The sequence below is a fragment of the Scylla paramamosain genome, chromosome 38 (genome assembly GCF_035594125.1).
Source record: "Scylla paramamosain isolate STU-SP2022 chromosome 38, ASM3559412v1, whole genome shotgun sequence".
Lineage (NCBI taxonomy): Eukaryota > Metazoa > Arthropoda > Malacostraca > Decapoda > Portunidae > Scylla > Scylla paramamosain.
The window spans coordinates 13,701,235-13,717,559 of record NC_087188.1 but is presented as its reverse complement, the minus strand read 5'-3'; the positions used below and the strand labels follow the sequence as shown (position 1 = coordinate 13,717,559).

The window sequence follows — 16,325 nt, the reverse complement described above, 5'->3', positions numbered from 1 at the left end:
CTCAGCACAGAATAACAACGACCCTCACTATTTTCACCACCAATAACAAACATGACACTTTCCTTCATTTATTTCACCACGCAAACAAACCTTGGGAACAAAAGGAGCACATTGATACGTTCAGACAAAGGTACTCAGGTGTCACGTGGTTCTCCAGGTGAACACACAAGTGAGGAGGCTGGTAACGACCCGTAGGTGGAGGTGGCGGGGGAACGAGCTGGGGGATATGCTGCTCGGGGGGGCTTCCGGGGTAGTATCATGTTGCATTGCCGCTGGGTTCTCTCCTGCAGAAGGGAAGGTATTGATAGATAGATAGATAGATAGGTTGATTGGGTCAGCACAATGCATCAGCTCCCTCTGAAATGTCAGTCTTTTCCGCCATTACTAGCTCGTCTTTCATTGTACCCTTAAACCTTCTCACGTCCTCTCTTCCTCCTGCCCACACGCGCCTCTTCTCTCCTGGCATACCTCACCTCAGTCACCCACACATTACAGGTCCCCTTTCAATGCATCACAAACCTGTTGGTCTTCCTCTCTTTCTTCCGATCAAGAGGACCTGAGATAGGGTTTATGATGCACTTTACAAGCTTGTGATGGTGTGATTGAGGTGGGCGTATCTAGAGGAGAGACCGGGAGTATGTAGGCATGAGGGTGCTGGTGGTGAGTTTATCCGGCGGAAGAAAGAGAGAGAGTAAGCTGACGTTTATGGATGCAGTGAAAGACAAGCGAAGGGTAATTATAGAGGTTTTTAAGCGGTATAACGGTTATAACAAGGGAGACGTAAGCAAAATTATTAGGATCAGTAACTAGGACAGAACAAGAAATAACGGATTAGAGCTTGAAAAATTTAAGTTTAAAAAAGAGATAGGAAGAAACTGGTTCTCAAATAGGGTGGTTGATGAATGGAACAGACTCAGTCATCAAGTTGTCAGTGCTAAGACATTAGGGAGCTTTAAGAGAAGATTAGACGGGTTAATGGGTGAAGATGATAGGTGGAAATAGGTGGGTATATTTCAAGCAGGGAGTGCCACGTGTAAGCCTGAAGACTTCTTGCAGCTTACCTTATTTCTGATGTTCTTGTGTTTGTATAGACTAGACACACACACACACACACACCTACCTGCTATCACGTGGACGGTCACTGAGTCACAGGTGGTGTTGGTGTAGCAGCAGGAATAGCGGCCGGAGTCAGAGGGCTGGGCGCGGGCCACGTACAGGCGACTTCTCACGAAGCCCCAGTCCTGTTGTCCCTTCACGCTGACGAGGGGAAAGAGGGGAACGGTCGCAAAAATATTAAAGAAACAAGTATTTTCTCTGTTTGTGTTGAGGGAATGGAGGAAAAAGGAGGAAAAAGGAGGAAAAAACACTGCTTGGAGACCAGAGATAAAGCAAATTAGGTATTAGGATCGACTAACCCTTTCACTGCGATGCGAAACAGTTAACAGCACCACAAGTAATGCATGAAATCTTTGTAAGCATCTACAAGGAAGAAGGGGGGATTAAAAACAGTACATTTTGCTTTTTCAACCCGGTATAAAGATTGGAGATGGCTGTGGATTAAGTAAAAATGTCTCAGAGTGATTACCAATTAAGAAAAGTACCAAATAGCAGTTAAAGGGTTAGTAAAAGGGTTGAAGTGATATTGAAGTTGTAGTAGGCGCTGGTCAGATTAAGCAGTCCAGTGTTAATTCCATATTGTAGATAGATTTATTTGAATTAGTGGAGAGGAGAATGGCCAGGATACGAAGGGCGAAGGGTTTCTTATGAGAGGAGACTAAAACTTCACATCTTTTCCCTGTTTCCTTTTCCCTTGTGTTAGCAAATGAAAGGGAAAGGAGGAAAAGAAGAGGAAACCTTATTTTTTTGTGTCAATTTTTCACGCTGACGAGGGGAAAGAGGAAAAAAAGATAAAACATTTTCCGTTTTCTCGCTCCCTTGTGTTGAATGAAAGGAGGAAAAGAGGAGAGTGTTATTCTTTTGTGTCCTTTCCTCCTCCCCTTTTACTCTGACGAAAGGGGTAAGAGGGAAGAGGGAAAAACACGCTAACTTTTATCCCCCCCCACCTTTTTTTGTCCTCTCTTCCCTTGCGGTGATGAAGGAAAGGGGGAGGGATGAAGAGGAAAAGGAGAAGATACCCCCAATGCTTGATAAATAATGAAGGAAGGAAAAAGAGAGGAGGAAAACAATATTACCCATTTTCTTTTTCGTGGTGTTGATGAAGGAAAGAGAAAAAAACTGAAAATATTATCTTTTTTTCCTTGTCTGTCAGTTGATAAAGAATAAACATTACAAGAGAATAAACTCGGTAATAAACATTGAGAGTTACCTTTATAAAGTAATGGAAAATTTACCTGTACAATTACCTGTGTGTCGTATTTCTTTTATGTTTGTGACCACCTGCAAGAGAGAGAGAGAGAGAGAGAGAGAGAGAGAGAGAGAGAGAGAGAGAGAGAGAGAGAGAGAGAGAGAGAGAGAGAGAGAGAGATACACACTCACACACAGATAAGTATATAATTTGACAGATAAACAAATGAATATATGAATAGACAGATAGATAAATACGTAGATAGATAAATACATAGATAGATAAACAGACAGACAGACAAAGACAAACAAATAAACAAATAACATTGACAGACAGAGAGACAGATAGATAAAAAAAAAAACATTTATTATTTCAGAAAGGAAGAGAGAGAGAGAGAGAATGAAGAGAAGACACACACAAACACACACACAAACACACACATGAAGAGCAGTCAGTCAGTCAGTCAGTCAGTCAGGGAACAATTCAGAACATTACAGTAGCCAAAACTTAACAAGGCTTTCACGGTTATCATTCGTGTTATTCCAGCATTAAATCAAGTGTCTTTGTGCAGCCGCTCGTTAACAACACTACGATATTAATAATCACCTTTACTCTACGCTGCTTCGTCTGTTTGAGCTGTGGTTGTAGTTGTAGTTACGAGGGCTGTTAGAGGAGGAAGGGGTAACTTTGGTGTCATGGGTGTGGTTTGGTGTGGTCTGGTCTGGTATGGTCTGGTCTGGTCTGGTCTGGTTCCTCGTCTCTCTCTCTCTCTCTCTCTCTCTCTCTCTCTCTCTCTCTTGTTTAATCGCCACCATCTCTCATTTTATTTAATTTCAACCGTATTTTAGTTTAGTCAGGGTTGCTTATTGATTTAATTTTCCGCTTTTCATCCATTTCTCGTTATTTTTCGGGTTTGTCTTCCATAAGGTTCTCACGCATCTGTTTGCATTTCGTTCAGTCACCCACAAAAAAAAAGAGAAAGGGATTATTTTCAGGATCTTATTTGTTCGATATCATTTTGCTGGTAAAACAAAAAAATGTTCATGGGTTTAAAGGATTTTTTACTCTCTCCCTTCACTGTCATGTATTATTTCCTGACTGGACTGCTCTATCGCCCTGTGTGTGTGTGTGTGTGTGTGTGTGTGTGTGTGTGTGTGTGTCCCTTTCTTTCCTTCTTAAATTCTAAATATTCCTTACTATTTACGTATTTATCTATCTATATCTATATCTATCTATCTATCTATTTATCTGTCTGTCTGTCTGTCTGTCTGCATATCTATCTATCTATCTATCTATGTTTAATATTATCCATTCTCTCTCTCTCTCTCTCTCTCTCTCTCTCTCTCTCTCTCTCTCTCTCTCTCTCTCTCTCTCTCTCTCTCTCTCTCTCTCTCTCCAAATACGGGCTCTTTTATCTCACTGGCGTCATATTTCGGGTGGGTCACGTGTAGCGGGCTGGCTAATTAACCTGCTCTTATTTTTTCCCATCCGTTCAGCGTAAGATTAACAAGAGAAGGCATACGAGGCGAGCACAGGGTTGACATAGGGAAGAGCGCCGCGTGAATAAAGGAAAGAGGGTTAGAGAATCATCCAATAAAGGTCTCTTGAAGCGTAATGACCTGATAACTTTACCTGTCTCACCTGCCTTGCTTCTAATTACACGTAGATTGTCATAATTGAGTTCCTGGTTGAAAAATAACTTCGTAAAGGTGATTGTGTGTTATTTGGCGTGTTATTTCACCTCTTATACCACCTGATGTCTTAACCTGTCTCACCTGTCTCTTTCCTGCTTCTGATTACACGTCGTAATTAAATACCTGTTTAATTTATGGCTTTGTAAGTGAGGTTTTGTTTTATTCCACGTATTACTCGTATTTCTCCTGTTACACCACCTGGCTGTTACCTAATGCTGTGAGGTGATGTAACGCGTGATGTTACTGTTATTTTGTCTCCTAATCGTGTGTCTCTCCTCACCTGCACTCACCTGTGGGCTTGAGGTGGGTCCCTTTACCTGTATTCATTAGTATTCACCTGATATGTTAGTCTAATTTACCTTTTTACGCGTGGTTTTTGGCCTGAGAAGGGCTGTGTCCCATTTTATCACAGTTTATTGCCCTGTTTCACCTGAGCCCGTGTTCCTACCTGTGTTTACCTTGATTTCTGGGCTAAAGTTGGCGCGTGTGCCTATACTCATTTGATGGTTTAATAATAACTTTATGCCCCTGTGCCCAGTTGATGACTTAAGGTGACCCCGTGTCCCTGTCAAGTCTACCTGTCCTTACCTGGTAATTAAGGTGACCCGTGTCTAGTCTACCAGTGCCCACCTGTGTCTAGTCTGCTTGTCCTCACCTGATGCCGCCCCTGGAGGTGTTGAAGGTGAGGACTGTGGCTCCCCTCCTCCAGGTGACGGGGCCGTGGGGGAAGGGCACCTGGTTCACGATACACTTGAGCTCAATCATACTGCCGCTGTTGTAGTGCTTCTCCTCCACCTGGTCACCTCTCTCGTCCACCACGCGCGCTATTGGAACTGCGGACAGAGATAGTGAGTGTGTGAGTGCGTGTGTGTGTGTGTGTGTGTGGCTGGGTTAGGCAGTGGCGTGAAGGCTGTAAACAGGACGGGAAGAAAAGAGAATTTAAAGGGAAGCTTGAGTAGCGGTGAAGGAAGGGATGAAGGGCCAGGACGAGTGAAAAGGAAGGAAAAAATGACGTTAAAACAGGAAGGGGGGCAAAGGAGGGTGTGGGTAAAGGAAGGGAGTTTTGAGTAGTGAGGAAGGGATGAAGGGGAAGGACGAAAGGGAGTTTTTGGGAAGAGGGAAAAGGGTGGGAAGGAATTAATGAAGGAAGTTTTTAGCCAGGCGATTTAAAAGGAGTGAAATGAAGGAACAAGACAAAAAGGAATAAATAAAATGAGAATAGAAAAAAAAGAGAAGAGGATACAAAGAAACGTGTATGAATAAAGGAAGTGAATCTCGAACCAGAAGAAAACGAGGAAAAAAAGAAGAAAGGGAAGAAAGCACAAGAGAACATGAATCAAGAAAACACGTGAATTTTGAGTAATAGCGAATCAAGGAAGCAAAACAAAAGGCAATGAAAGAACGGAATGAAGAAAATGAGCGAAAGGAAGAAAGAGAAGAGGAAAGAAAGGGGCGGTGAATTAAAAAAAAGCACGTGAATTTTGAATAAGAGGGAACTGAGGAAGATAAATAAAGGAACAGGAAGAATGGAATGAAGGAAAGGATGCAAGAAAGAAAGAAACACACACATACACACACACACATAAAACAAGAAATGGTTCAATAAAAGCAAGATGAACGATACAAACACCGCCTCCTCGTTTTCGCCAGCCACTCATTCATCACCATCACATAAACTGCGTGCTTTACATTCCTGAGGCGGCGGAGGCACCACTCACTCCACCCACCCGTAAAGAGAAACCCACCGGGACCTGCAACCTTCACCTCAACACGAGCTGCACCTTCCCTTCACCCTGACATGACCAACTCTTCTAATTCACTCGTTTTCTTTCACCCTAATATGTTCTGTGCTCTTGCTTGACCCCAACAGAACTTAGAACTCAAAAAAATCTCACAAGGACTAATTAAATGAATCCGAAACTCAAAAATGTAACCCAAAACTCAACTCAAAACCCAAAAACCGAAGTGAAAAAACAAACAAACAAATCTTTAACTGAAAAATCCAACTAACTTCTCTACTCGACTCTCAAAACACAACACAACAAAAGGAACTCAACATAACCCAACACAACCCAACACAACCCAATACAACCCAACACAACACAACACAACACTTACCATCCACAGTGAGGAAGGCATCTAGAAGCAGCGGGGGGTGAGTGGCGACCTGGCACCTGTAATCTCCCTGGTCCTGCTCCTGTGCCCTGCGGATCTCAAGCCTCCACAGCCGCCACCCGTCCCCCTCCTCCTGTACCACGGAGAACCTGGAAGAGACACAAGAACCACCCTGAACCATCCCTTAAATAGTCCTGACAAGAACTTGGCCAACCCTGAACACTAACAATCTCTGAACCAACAAGCCCTGAACACCACCTCTAAACATGCGCTCACTCGTAAACCCAACTAATTACCTCTGCGGTTTTACGTTGTTTAAAGTGTCAAAGGTGTGTTGCTGCCTCACCTGTCATCATTAGTGTAGGTGTTGTCTGCCCAGGTGAGCAGCTCCAGGTGATCGTTGTCACGCCGCAGCCACGACACCTGAATAAAACACCTGTTAATTGTGCACCTAACACCTCTATTCACTCAACACCACACAAGAGCAGTCAGGATAGAAATAACAAGGTAAATTTTCATGAAAGAAGATCTGAGGGAAGATTTGTGGATGCAGTGGAAGAAATGCTTGTAATGCGCATGACTGAGGTGGATTGGCCATGTCTGGGCATGTCTGAAGAAGAAATGAGTATGTAGGAAGAGAGGTCCTGGAAATTGATCTACGTAAGGAGGACCTGAGAGAAGGACGTGTTTGTTAAGGGCGTGGCTGAGGAAAGCGCAGAGGACCGAGCGAGTTTGAAAGCTGGGAAAGGCTGATGCTCCCTAACGACCCCTGACGGAAGTAGTTGAAAGAGGAGGAACTGACGAAGCTCGTGATGGAGACCTTGATTGGGGAGTGGCATGACGCAGGGTCCTGATCGTACCCAAGTCATTCCACTCTGGAGAGAACGAGACCGCAAAGGAGTGGGTCTTCCGGCGTACTTGATAATTGGCGCTTGACGTGTCTTTCATCAGCCAAAAGGAAAGTAACGAGGCAATACAAGTTGATGCATCCTGAGCCCCGCCGCCCGCCGCCTCTCAGCCACCCCACGCCGCGCCGCCTGCAAGACTCGCATACCTCATGAAGTGTTGCAAATTCGATACTTTTCAGAACAGTAGTCTCGTTTTCTCCTCCTTACGGTCCGCAGCCATTACCTCTGCTAGCGTTCGAGGGGTTGGCGCAGGGGAAAGTACGTCACGTGGGCTCCATTCCCTGTCCTGGAGGCGGGAGTAACTTTGGCAGGGAGTTGGTGTGGGGTCAGTCAGGCGGAAGGCAGTGGCCACCGTCCTCTGAATGGTGACTGATGGTGCGTGTTGGTACGTATACGTGTCTCCTACCAACCTCTCCTTCTCTCCCTGCCTTTGTGTGTGTTTGTGTGCCGTAATGCTGCTGCTGCTGCTGCTGTTGTTGTTGTTGTTGTTGTTGTTGTTGTTGTATTCTCTATCGTTCGTTCAGGAAGGAGAAGCGAACCTGTTTAACTTAACTCTTGTTCTCTTATAAAATTTAATATCCTTTTATTTCTCCACGAAGAGATGTTGTGTAACTTGGCCCTCTTAGTTCATTTACTTCACATGTTCTGGTTTCCGCAGACACTTGAAGGAGGATGAAGGAAACAATCAGACGCATCTCTTGTTTGTATTGTTCCTCCACTTCTCCATCGTTCGTTAAGGAAAGAGAAGCGAGGTTGTTCCACTTATTTTTCTTACTTCACGTGTTCCGGTTTCCGCAAAGACACCTGAAGGAAAACTGAGGGAAATAAAATCTGACAACACCCTCATATTCATCACTTTTTCCCTCAATCATTCGTTATTTTTCTTACTTCACGTGTTCTGGTTTCCGCTAAGATTCTACAAGGAAAACTGAAAGAGGCGCTTGCGGTGATCTCTCCCCATGACGCCCGTGCAATATTCCCCCCCTCGTGGCTGCCTCCTCGTGATAGACTTGATTTGCGTGACCTCCTTTGGGCGAATCACCGTTTGGCGCGCTAATCCAGCCGTCCTTAGGTTCAGAAAGCGCTGGAGCTCATCTCATCAGCGCCGCTTTGTAGTAGTGACCCATTGCACTATTTCCTCTCGTTTTCTTTCTTATGATACCATGTTCAGATGCTCGCTTGCTTCGTGGGTCTTCAGTCTCATCCTCCTCCTCTTCCTTCTTCTTCTTCTTCTTCTTCTTCTTCTTCTTCTTCTTCTTCATGTAACTTAACCGCCTTCTCCTCCTCCTCCTCCTACTCTTCCTCCTCCTCCTTCTTCTTCTTCTTCTTCTTCTTCTTCTTCTTCTTCTTCTTCTTCTTCTTCTTCTTCTTCTTCTTCTTCTTCTTCTTCTTCTTCTTCTTCTTTTTCCTCCTCCGCATCTTTTACTTTTTCTTTTTCCTTCTCATTTTTCTTTTCTTCTTGTTCTTGTTCTTGTTCTGCTTCCTGTTATTGTTGTTGTTGTTGTTCTTGTTTATTTTCGTCTTCCACCACTTACACCACCACCACTTCCGCCTCCTCCTCCTCCTCCTCCTCCTCCTCGGCCTCCTGCCAGCACACGCCGCCTGGCAATCTATTCCATTCAGAGCTTCCTTTCGGGTATCGGCGTTGCTTCAGAGCGATGCTTGCAGGGTTTCCTTGGCTATTTACGCCGCGCCTTCAGATCCCTTCTTCCCTCACTCCTAGAGAGAGAGAGAGAGAGAGAGAGAGAGAGAGAGAGAGAGAGAGAGAGAGAGAGAGAGAGAGAGAGAGAGAGAGAGAGAGAGAGAGGGAGAAAGAGACAGAGAGAGCATTATAAAAAAAAAGGAATATAAATGAAAAAAAAAATAACGATAGAAGCATAATTACTTACCGCCTCGTTAGCGGAATCGTGCACAACACAGTCGAGTTTCGCTGTGGCGCCTAGATGGACCCTGATGGAGGCGGAGGTGTGGGCCAGGTAGGGATGTGGAGGCTGCAGCAGGAAGGTGGTGTTGTCTTCCCCTTGAGACTCAGTGACGGAAATAACTGTAGCTTTTTCCACCTCTGAGAAGACTGAGGAGGTGGGACTTGAGGTACTGAGGGGAGGAGACGAGGAGGACGAGGAGGAGGAGAAGGAGGTGGTGGTGTAGGAGGAGGGGTGTGAAAAAATATTACCAGCTGGGAGATGTGGAGGCTTGGAGAGCAATAATCGGGCGAGGGAAGAGGCCGTAGAGGAAGCTGTAAGTTGTGACGAGGGAGTCCAGTTTTTACTTAGCACGGTGGGAGTGGGCAGCGTCGGTGAGAAGAAAGTGTGTGGGGGTAAGGCAAGGACGGGAAGGCGCGGCGTCCCACTGGGCTGGGTCTCTTCCATGTCTGCTGGGGATAAAAAAACAAGATGGTAGTCTAGATCTTTTGTCTTGTTCTTGTGCACTTAAGAGAGGAATGTAAAAAAAAGTGAGGGAAGGTAAATATGAGGGAGAGTAGAGAGACGCAGTGAAGAGGGAAGGAAGGAAAGGAGATGGAAATGACGGGAAAGATTAAAGGGACAGAGTAGAGGTGGAGGGAGGAACGCGGATAAGGGTGAGAGGAAAGAGTAGAGGCAGGGAGAGCAAGGCAGGTTGGAAGTGAGGGCGTCCTTGAGGTAGAAACACGCTTAGTATATCAACACAATTCTCTCTGCTGATCACTTCACCTCTATGCATTTAATTCAGCTTAAACAAACTAAACAAAATATCTTTACCTGCAAGCTTGTTTACATAATTGGGTGCTATACTAAATGGCCTTGTGCTCCGTGAAGGCACAAAATTACACACACCTGCCAGCAAAGGTAATTAGAACACCTGTCAGGCTCGTGAAATGGGTGTTTAAACGAGGATTGTAAAGAGAAATATTGTCGCCCTTATATCACCGAGGAAAAAATGTATTGTAACTGGAGAAAGGAACAATATTTAAAGCGTTCCTATTCTCGGATTTGTTTTCTTAATTGTACTTTTTTCATTGGCCACAGAGGTGAGTAGCCAAGAGGATTTTAAAGAGAAATATTGGTGTCCTTATATCACTGAGGAAATAATGCATTGTAACTGGAGAAAGGAACAATATTTAAAGCGTTCCTATTCTCAGATTCATTTTTTCAATTGCACTTTTTTCAATGGCCACAGAGATGAGTATATTTTCACGAGTGTTTTTCCTACTGATGATGCTAAACACTTGCTAAACTTTCACTACAGTCATGCCATCACCCTTGCAAACTCCCCAATCTTCTAGAACCTTATCTATTAATAACCACAAAATCTTGAGTCATTCCCGTGATATTAGCATCATTCCTCACTAACAGTTTCGAAATGACGCGAAGATGATGATTCGTGTTCTTCCTCTGGTGCTCAATATTTACTAAACTCTCACTACAGTCACAGAAACACCCCTGGAAACTAATATTTCTGGTACCTGTTGAATTATTACTAGAATAAAGAAAGCACTTTTTAGAACCCGTGGCAGCTTCCAGTAGAACATGTTAAAATTACACGCGACAAGACACCACTGAAACATTTACGATCGTATTACTGACAGAGACAAGGGGGCAAGAGAGAGAGAGAGAGAGAGAGAGAGAGAGAGAGAGAGAGAGAGAGAGAGAGAGAGAGAGAGAGAGAGAGAGAGAGAGAGAGAGGGGGGAATAGTCACCCTTAGATAAGAGAGCAAGGGGTAATGAGCTGAAACTGGGGTGAGAAACAAAACGTAACTCAGGGGAACTAGAGAGAGAGAGAGAGAGAGAGAGAGAGAGAGAGAGAGAGAGAGAGAGAGAGAGAGAGAGAGAGAGAGAGAGAGAGAGAGAGAGAGAGAGAGAGAGAGAGAGAGAGAGAACATTGTCAACCTTAAAGAAAGTCAAGGCAATGAACTAATCAGAATGACAGACTGAAGTAATAATGCAAAGAAGAGTAAGTAGGTAGGCTTGTTTTTATAGAGGGACTGCCGCGTGTAGGCCTCATGGTTTCCTGAAGCTTTCCTTGTTTTCTTATGGTCTTATGTTCCCAGTGACAGTATTTCATATGAGACAATGAAAAGCTTTAACAAAAATCAAGTCACATCTTTCCTTTTTTTTTTGTTTTCTTTTATCATCTCTGCTTGTATTAGATGAAAAAATGTCAAGTTGCATATTATTTTATTCACAATATACGTGGTTTAAGCCAAACATTTCAGCACAAACAGTGAAAACATTTACTAGGAATCCATCCAGTCCTTTTTAAACTCAACCTAAGTATTATTCTTAACCTAAACTTGCGTAAGCCAATTTTATTTACTGCTCAACCTGGAAAGGCGGCAAGGAAAGGACGAGCAGGCGTAGCGACCAGCGAGTGAAGAAGAGAACACGAGGCAGACAAGGCTTGATGGAAGGCAGGCACAAGCTGGAGGAGGGGAGGAGGGGGAGGAGGGAACACATGACACACTGCCGGAGAGACGGGGCATAGAGGAACACGACTTCCTCCTCCCTGGGGTAAGATATGAGCCAAGTTCCAGAGACTTTCCCCGCGGAGAACGTCTGAATACAAAGAGGAGAGGCAAAAATGTAACCTTGCTTGAGTATTTGCATGGAATTTACCGGGTTCTGATCACCGGTGTGGAGGGAGGGAGAGGGGGAGGCAAGGAGGACAGGAGGGTGTGTATGTGGAAGGTAGTGGGGAGGGATGGATGGATGGAGGGAGGGAGGGAAGGAGGAAAATGAGGATACAGATGTGTGTGTGGAGGGTAGGAGGGATAGGAAAGGAGAGATCGAGAGGGGAGAGGAGGACGTGTATGCAGAGGGTAGTAAGGAAGGGAGGGAAGGAGGAAAAGGAGGGTACTGATATGTGTGGAGGGTAGGAGGGAAGGGAGGAGGGAAGGTGTATGTATGTGTGTATTTCAGCTTTTTTTAAATTCTTGGGTTGAAATTTTGGTGTATAATGTATTGAAAGTGACTCTCTCTCTCTCTCTCTCTCTCTCTCTCTCTCTCTCTCTCTCTCTCTGTCAGTTTGTCTGTCTGTCTGTCTGAACACCATTACCCGCAGGTGGAGGGGCATCGGGTTACCGCGCGGGAATCGAGTGAGGCATGAACAGGCATTGGTAGTTTACTCCACCGCGGGGGACAGAGAGAGAGAGAGAGAGAGAGAGAGAGAGGGGGGGAGGGAGAGAAGTGAGGGTTTGGGGTGAGGCTGAGGGATGCTGGGATACAGAGAGGCCACTTACCGCAGGCAGCCAGAGTTGCTATCGCCATGAACACTGCCACCGTCACCATGTCGCTGGGGGGAGGCACTCAAACATGCGCTGGAAGACAGATGAATGTGGTTTAATCAAGGGAAGAACACTGAAGAGGCGTAGGAGTGAGTGAGAAACGTGACATATGAGAGTAAGTGCAGCGAGACTAGAGACCGGATCAGAGACAGACAGAATACTCGTAGTGTAGTTCTTGATTTTACTGAAATGTACTGGAGACTCGCATGCAATTCCCAGCTTCCCTGCCCTGTGAGAACGTCCTCTGTGCCTTCCATTCAGTTCTGTGACGTGTTAAGCCTCTGTTCTGTTCCTGTGTGTGCTGCTCGTGCCATCCATGTACCCGACGAAGCACCACACACAGCACTAACATAAATATCATTTGCATCACGTGATGAAGGAAGGGGAAGAAGAGAGAAATAGGGAAAAAAAAAAAGAAAAAATACTGGAACCTTGCATAATTTTTAACGCGTGCCAGTGATGCATGTAAATGTTGAGTTATTAAAAGGGAAGAAAAATGTCCACTAAAGGAGATGAAGGGATGGAGGAGACGTGAGCAGATGGAGGGGAAAGATGGAAAACAACAAAAAAAAGAGAGAAGTGGACTGAAGTAGGCGACAGAGAGAGAGAGAGAGAGAGAGAGAGAGAGAGAGAGAGAGAGAGAGAGAGAGAGAGAGAGAGAGAGAGAGAGAGAATGGAATGAGATAAAAACTACACGTAAACGAGAAAGGGGAAGAGCAGAATGAGGACACGGCAGAGAGAGAGAGAGAGAGAGAGAGAGAGAGAGAGAGAGAGAGAGAGAGAGAGAGAGAGAGAGAGAGAGAGAGAGAGAGAGAGAGAGAGAGAGAGAGAGAGAGAGAATTAGTATACATGTTACCAGCAAAGTGAGAATCTGAGGAATGTTTGTCAGTATTTGGCAAAGCATTCACTAAACATATTTCACCCTGACAATAAACACTACCTGAAAAACCAACAGAATGCCAAGATTTTCTAATGCAAGTCTCCCCTGAACTTCGCCAAAGACTCAGGACACCATGTAAAGGACTCAGGACACCATGTAAAGGACTCAGGGCACCAATAATGACTGGTAAATATTGCCAGCATCAACAAGTCTACCATACTCAGGAATGAAAACCTGAACTGTAGCAACACGTAAAACGAAATCGGTATCTTGTTTATTTCAGTATCCTTCCACAAACTGCCCAGAAGAAACTGCTAATGTACAGAACCCCTGGAATATGTGTAGAAATTATGCTATTTTGGGAAGATGCTATTCTACATCCTTGTCATAGTGAAGGTTACAACATTACCTGCATTGTTTAATTAGCAGTATGTTTTTATTTCTCTATCTTTATTATAATGGTATTTTACACACTTTCTAAAGAGTACATTATTGTATTGTCTGTCTATAGAGTACATATATTGTCTATCTACACATTACATATATTGTCTGTCTATACAGTACAAATATTCTACTTTACTGGTAACACATAGACACGAAAATAAACAGAGAAACAGAGGAAAGGAATGTACGAGTAAAAAATGCCTAGGTATTCTCAGGGATGCCGGATTTCTCACTTACCAAACACACATAGAGATACGAGAATAAAATCCAGAACACGGTAGCATTGAGTGAGGCAAGGAAAGGCGAGGGAGGGAGAATAAACAGATAAATGAAAAAAACGACGTAACACACACATAGACGCACAAGAATAAAGAGATAGACTTCATAACGTGGTGACATAGGAAGAGAGGCACTGATGGGGGCGAGGGAGGAACACAACGCAGGCACCTCATCTACATGGCACTTAATAGCATAGGTCTTCCTGCTGCTGAAAGACAAATAGGCTGTTATGGAACCTTGTATTGAATGACCTTGTAACCTTGCCTTGTTTCATCTCTCCCTCTCTCTCTCTCCCTCTCTCCCTCTCCCTCTCTCTGGCTCTCTGTTCTTGTGGTCTTGTATCGCCTCAATTCTCTGTCTTCCCTTCTACTCCTGTCTGTACTAAGATCTCTCTCTCTTTGTTTGTGTTCTGTGTTGTTTGTTCTCTTGTTACTTAATATTGTCTTGTTTACTGTCTCTTGTTTTCCTCTTGTTTTCCTTCTCCTTTTCCTTCTCCTCTTGTCTGCTTTGTTTTGATTTATCTGTTTAGGTCAGTATATGCAGATATTCTCTCTCTCTCTCTCTCTCTCTCTCTCTCTCTCTCTCTCTCTCTCTCTCTCTCTCTCTCTCTCTCTCTCTCTCTCTCTCTCTCTCTCTCTCATGGACTCTATCATGTAAGCTGTCACTCTCTCTCTCTCCCTCTCTCTGCCTCACCGTGATATCTGTCTCTCTCCTTCATATCACATTCCCTGCCTCGCTCACTCTCTCTGTCTCTCTCTCTCTCTCTCTCTCTCTCTCTCTCTCTCTCTCTCTCTCTCTCTCTCTTTCTGGTTCTCTAATTTTCTGTGCTATTCTCCCTGATCTGTTTCCTATTTGTATTCTCTCTCTCTCTCTCTCTCTCTCTCTCTCTCTCTCTCTCTCTCTCTCTCTCTCTCTCTCTCTCTCTCTCTCTCTCTCTCTCTCTCTCTCTCTCTCTCTCTCTCTCTCTCTCTGTCTGTCTGGAATGTTATCAAACCATAGAAATAAAAACCTTGAAAAATGAATGAGAGAGAGAGAGAGAGAGAGAGAGAGAGAGAGAGAGAGAGAGAGAGAGAGAGAGAGAGAGAGAGAGAGAGAGAAACTAACTATGCATGAAGTTTGAATGGAAATAAAAGTCAGAGAAGTTTGGGAGAACTGCTCCTTGAAATGCCTTTGAGGTGCTCCATGATATATGCTGGGAACAAACGCCCTCTCTCTCTCTCTCTCTCTCTCTCTCTCTCTCTCTCTCTCTCTCTCTCTCTGGTAATGTCATTTTTTTTTGTTTGCTTTATGTATTATGTTTGTAGAATCCACCTCTCTCTCTCTCTCTCTCTCTCTCTTACTACTACTACTACTACTACTACTACTACTACTACTACTACTACTACTACTACTACTACTACTACTACTACTACTACTACTACTACTACTACTACTACTACCACCATCACCACCACCACCACCACCACCACTCCCCTATCTTACGGAGATCTCAAAGCAGAACAGAAAGGTACAAGAACAACACAACATCCAATAACATCTAGCAAATCAAAGTTTCACCATCTATATATTTCATCCACTTTCATCTCATCCACTTTTTCTATTCCACTCGTGTCGTTAGCCTCGCCACGCTTCCCTGGGCACCTGATGTCTGGGTGGCTGGGGGCTGGGTGGGTAGCAAGGGGGCTGTCTCCAATAAGTGTCGATAATAGAGGAAAAGAATGTTACTTGTAATTAGTGAACTGACTTGCTCTCTCTCTCTCTCTCTCTCAGTCTTTATTGGAGGTTATTGTGTGTTTATTTTATTGAGGGGGGGGGTGGGGGTGGGGTGTGGGGGTATGTGTGTGAATTTTTGTTGCTATATTGATGTTCAGTAATTGTAATGTGTGTGTGTGTGTGTGTGTGTGTGTGTGTGTGTGTGTGTGTGTGTGTGTGTGTGTGTGTGTGTGTGTGTGTGTGTGTGTGTCGTTGTCCTCGTTATCTTTTTTCTTGCTATTCTTTCCTTCTTCATCCCATTCCTCCTCTTTCTCCTCCTCTTCCACCTCCTTTCGTGCCGTTGACACCCTTCTGCATTCCCCTCTTTCCCTCTCTCCCATTTCCAAGCATTTTTTACCTCCCTCCCTTCCACTTCACCTCTCATTATCCTCTCTCTTTCTTTCCCCTCTCATCTTCCATCTCTTCCCCTTCTCTTCCCTTTCTTCCCCTTCTGTTTCCCCTTTCACCTTTCCCCTTATCATCTAACCCTCCCTGTCCTCCTCCTCCTCCTCCTCCTCCTCCTCCTCCTCCTCCTTCCTCTTGTCCAGTCAGTCTCAAAATCTACTGTCTTTTACAAATGGGATTTCTAAATATAGCTCTCAATTTCCTAGACGTCGAAGTTAGAGCAGAGGCGATAATGTAGGAGAGACCCAGTGGATGTAGTGAGTGGAGAGATGGAATGGGTGGG

At 44.5% G+C, this 16,325-nt stretch overlaps 1 protein-coding gene across 2 annotated transcripts in view; it reads right to left on the bottom strand.

Moving 5' to 3' along the window:
• The window catches only part of LOC135091832 (basement membrane-specific heparan sulfate proteoglycan core protein-like), a 31,926-nt gene continuing 15,601 nt past the window's right edge, over positions 1 to 16,325 (bottom strand). The window contains exons 2-8 of one of the 2 annotated variants that reach the window (XM_063989834.1): positions 12,238 to 12,315; positions 8,912 to 9,396; positions 6,461 to 6,537; positions 6,118 to 6,263; positions 4,655 to 4,832; positions 1,121 to 1,257; positions 1 to 284 (exon numbers count right to left, since the gene is read on the bottom strand). In XM_063989834.1, coding sequence (XP_063845904.1) covers positions 142 to 284; positions 1,121 to 1,257; positions 4,655 to 4,832; positions 6,118 to 6,263; positions 6,461 to 6,537; positions 8,912 to 9,396; positions 12,238 to 12,286 — 1,215 coding nt within the window. In that variant the 5' untranslated portion in view covers positions 12,287 to 12,315 and the 3' untranslated portion in view covers positions 1 to 141. The remainder of the gene's footprint in view (positions 285 to 1,120; positions 1,258 to 4,654; positions 4,833 to 6,117; positions 6,264 to 6,460; positions 6,538 to 8,911; positions 9,397 to 12,237; positions 12,316 to 16,325) is intronic. The other variant, XM_063989835.1, reaches the window with a different exon arrangement.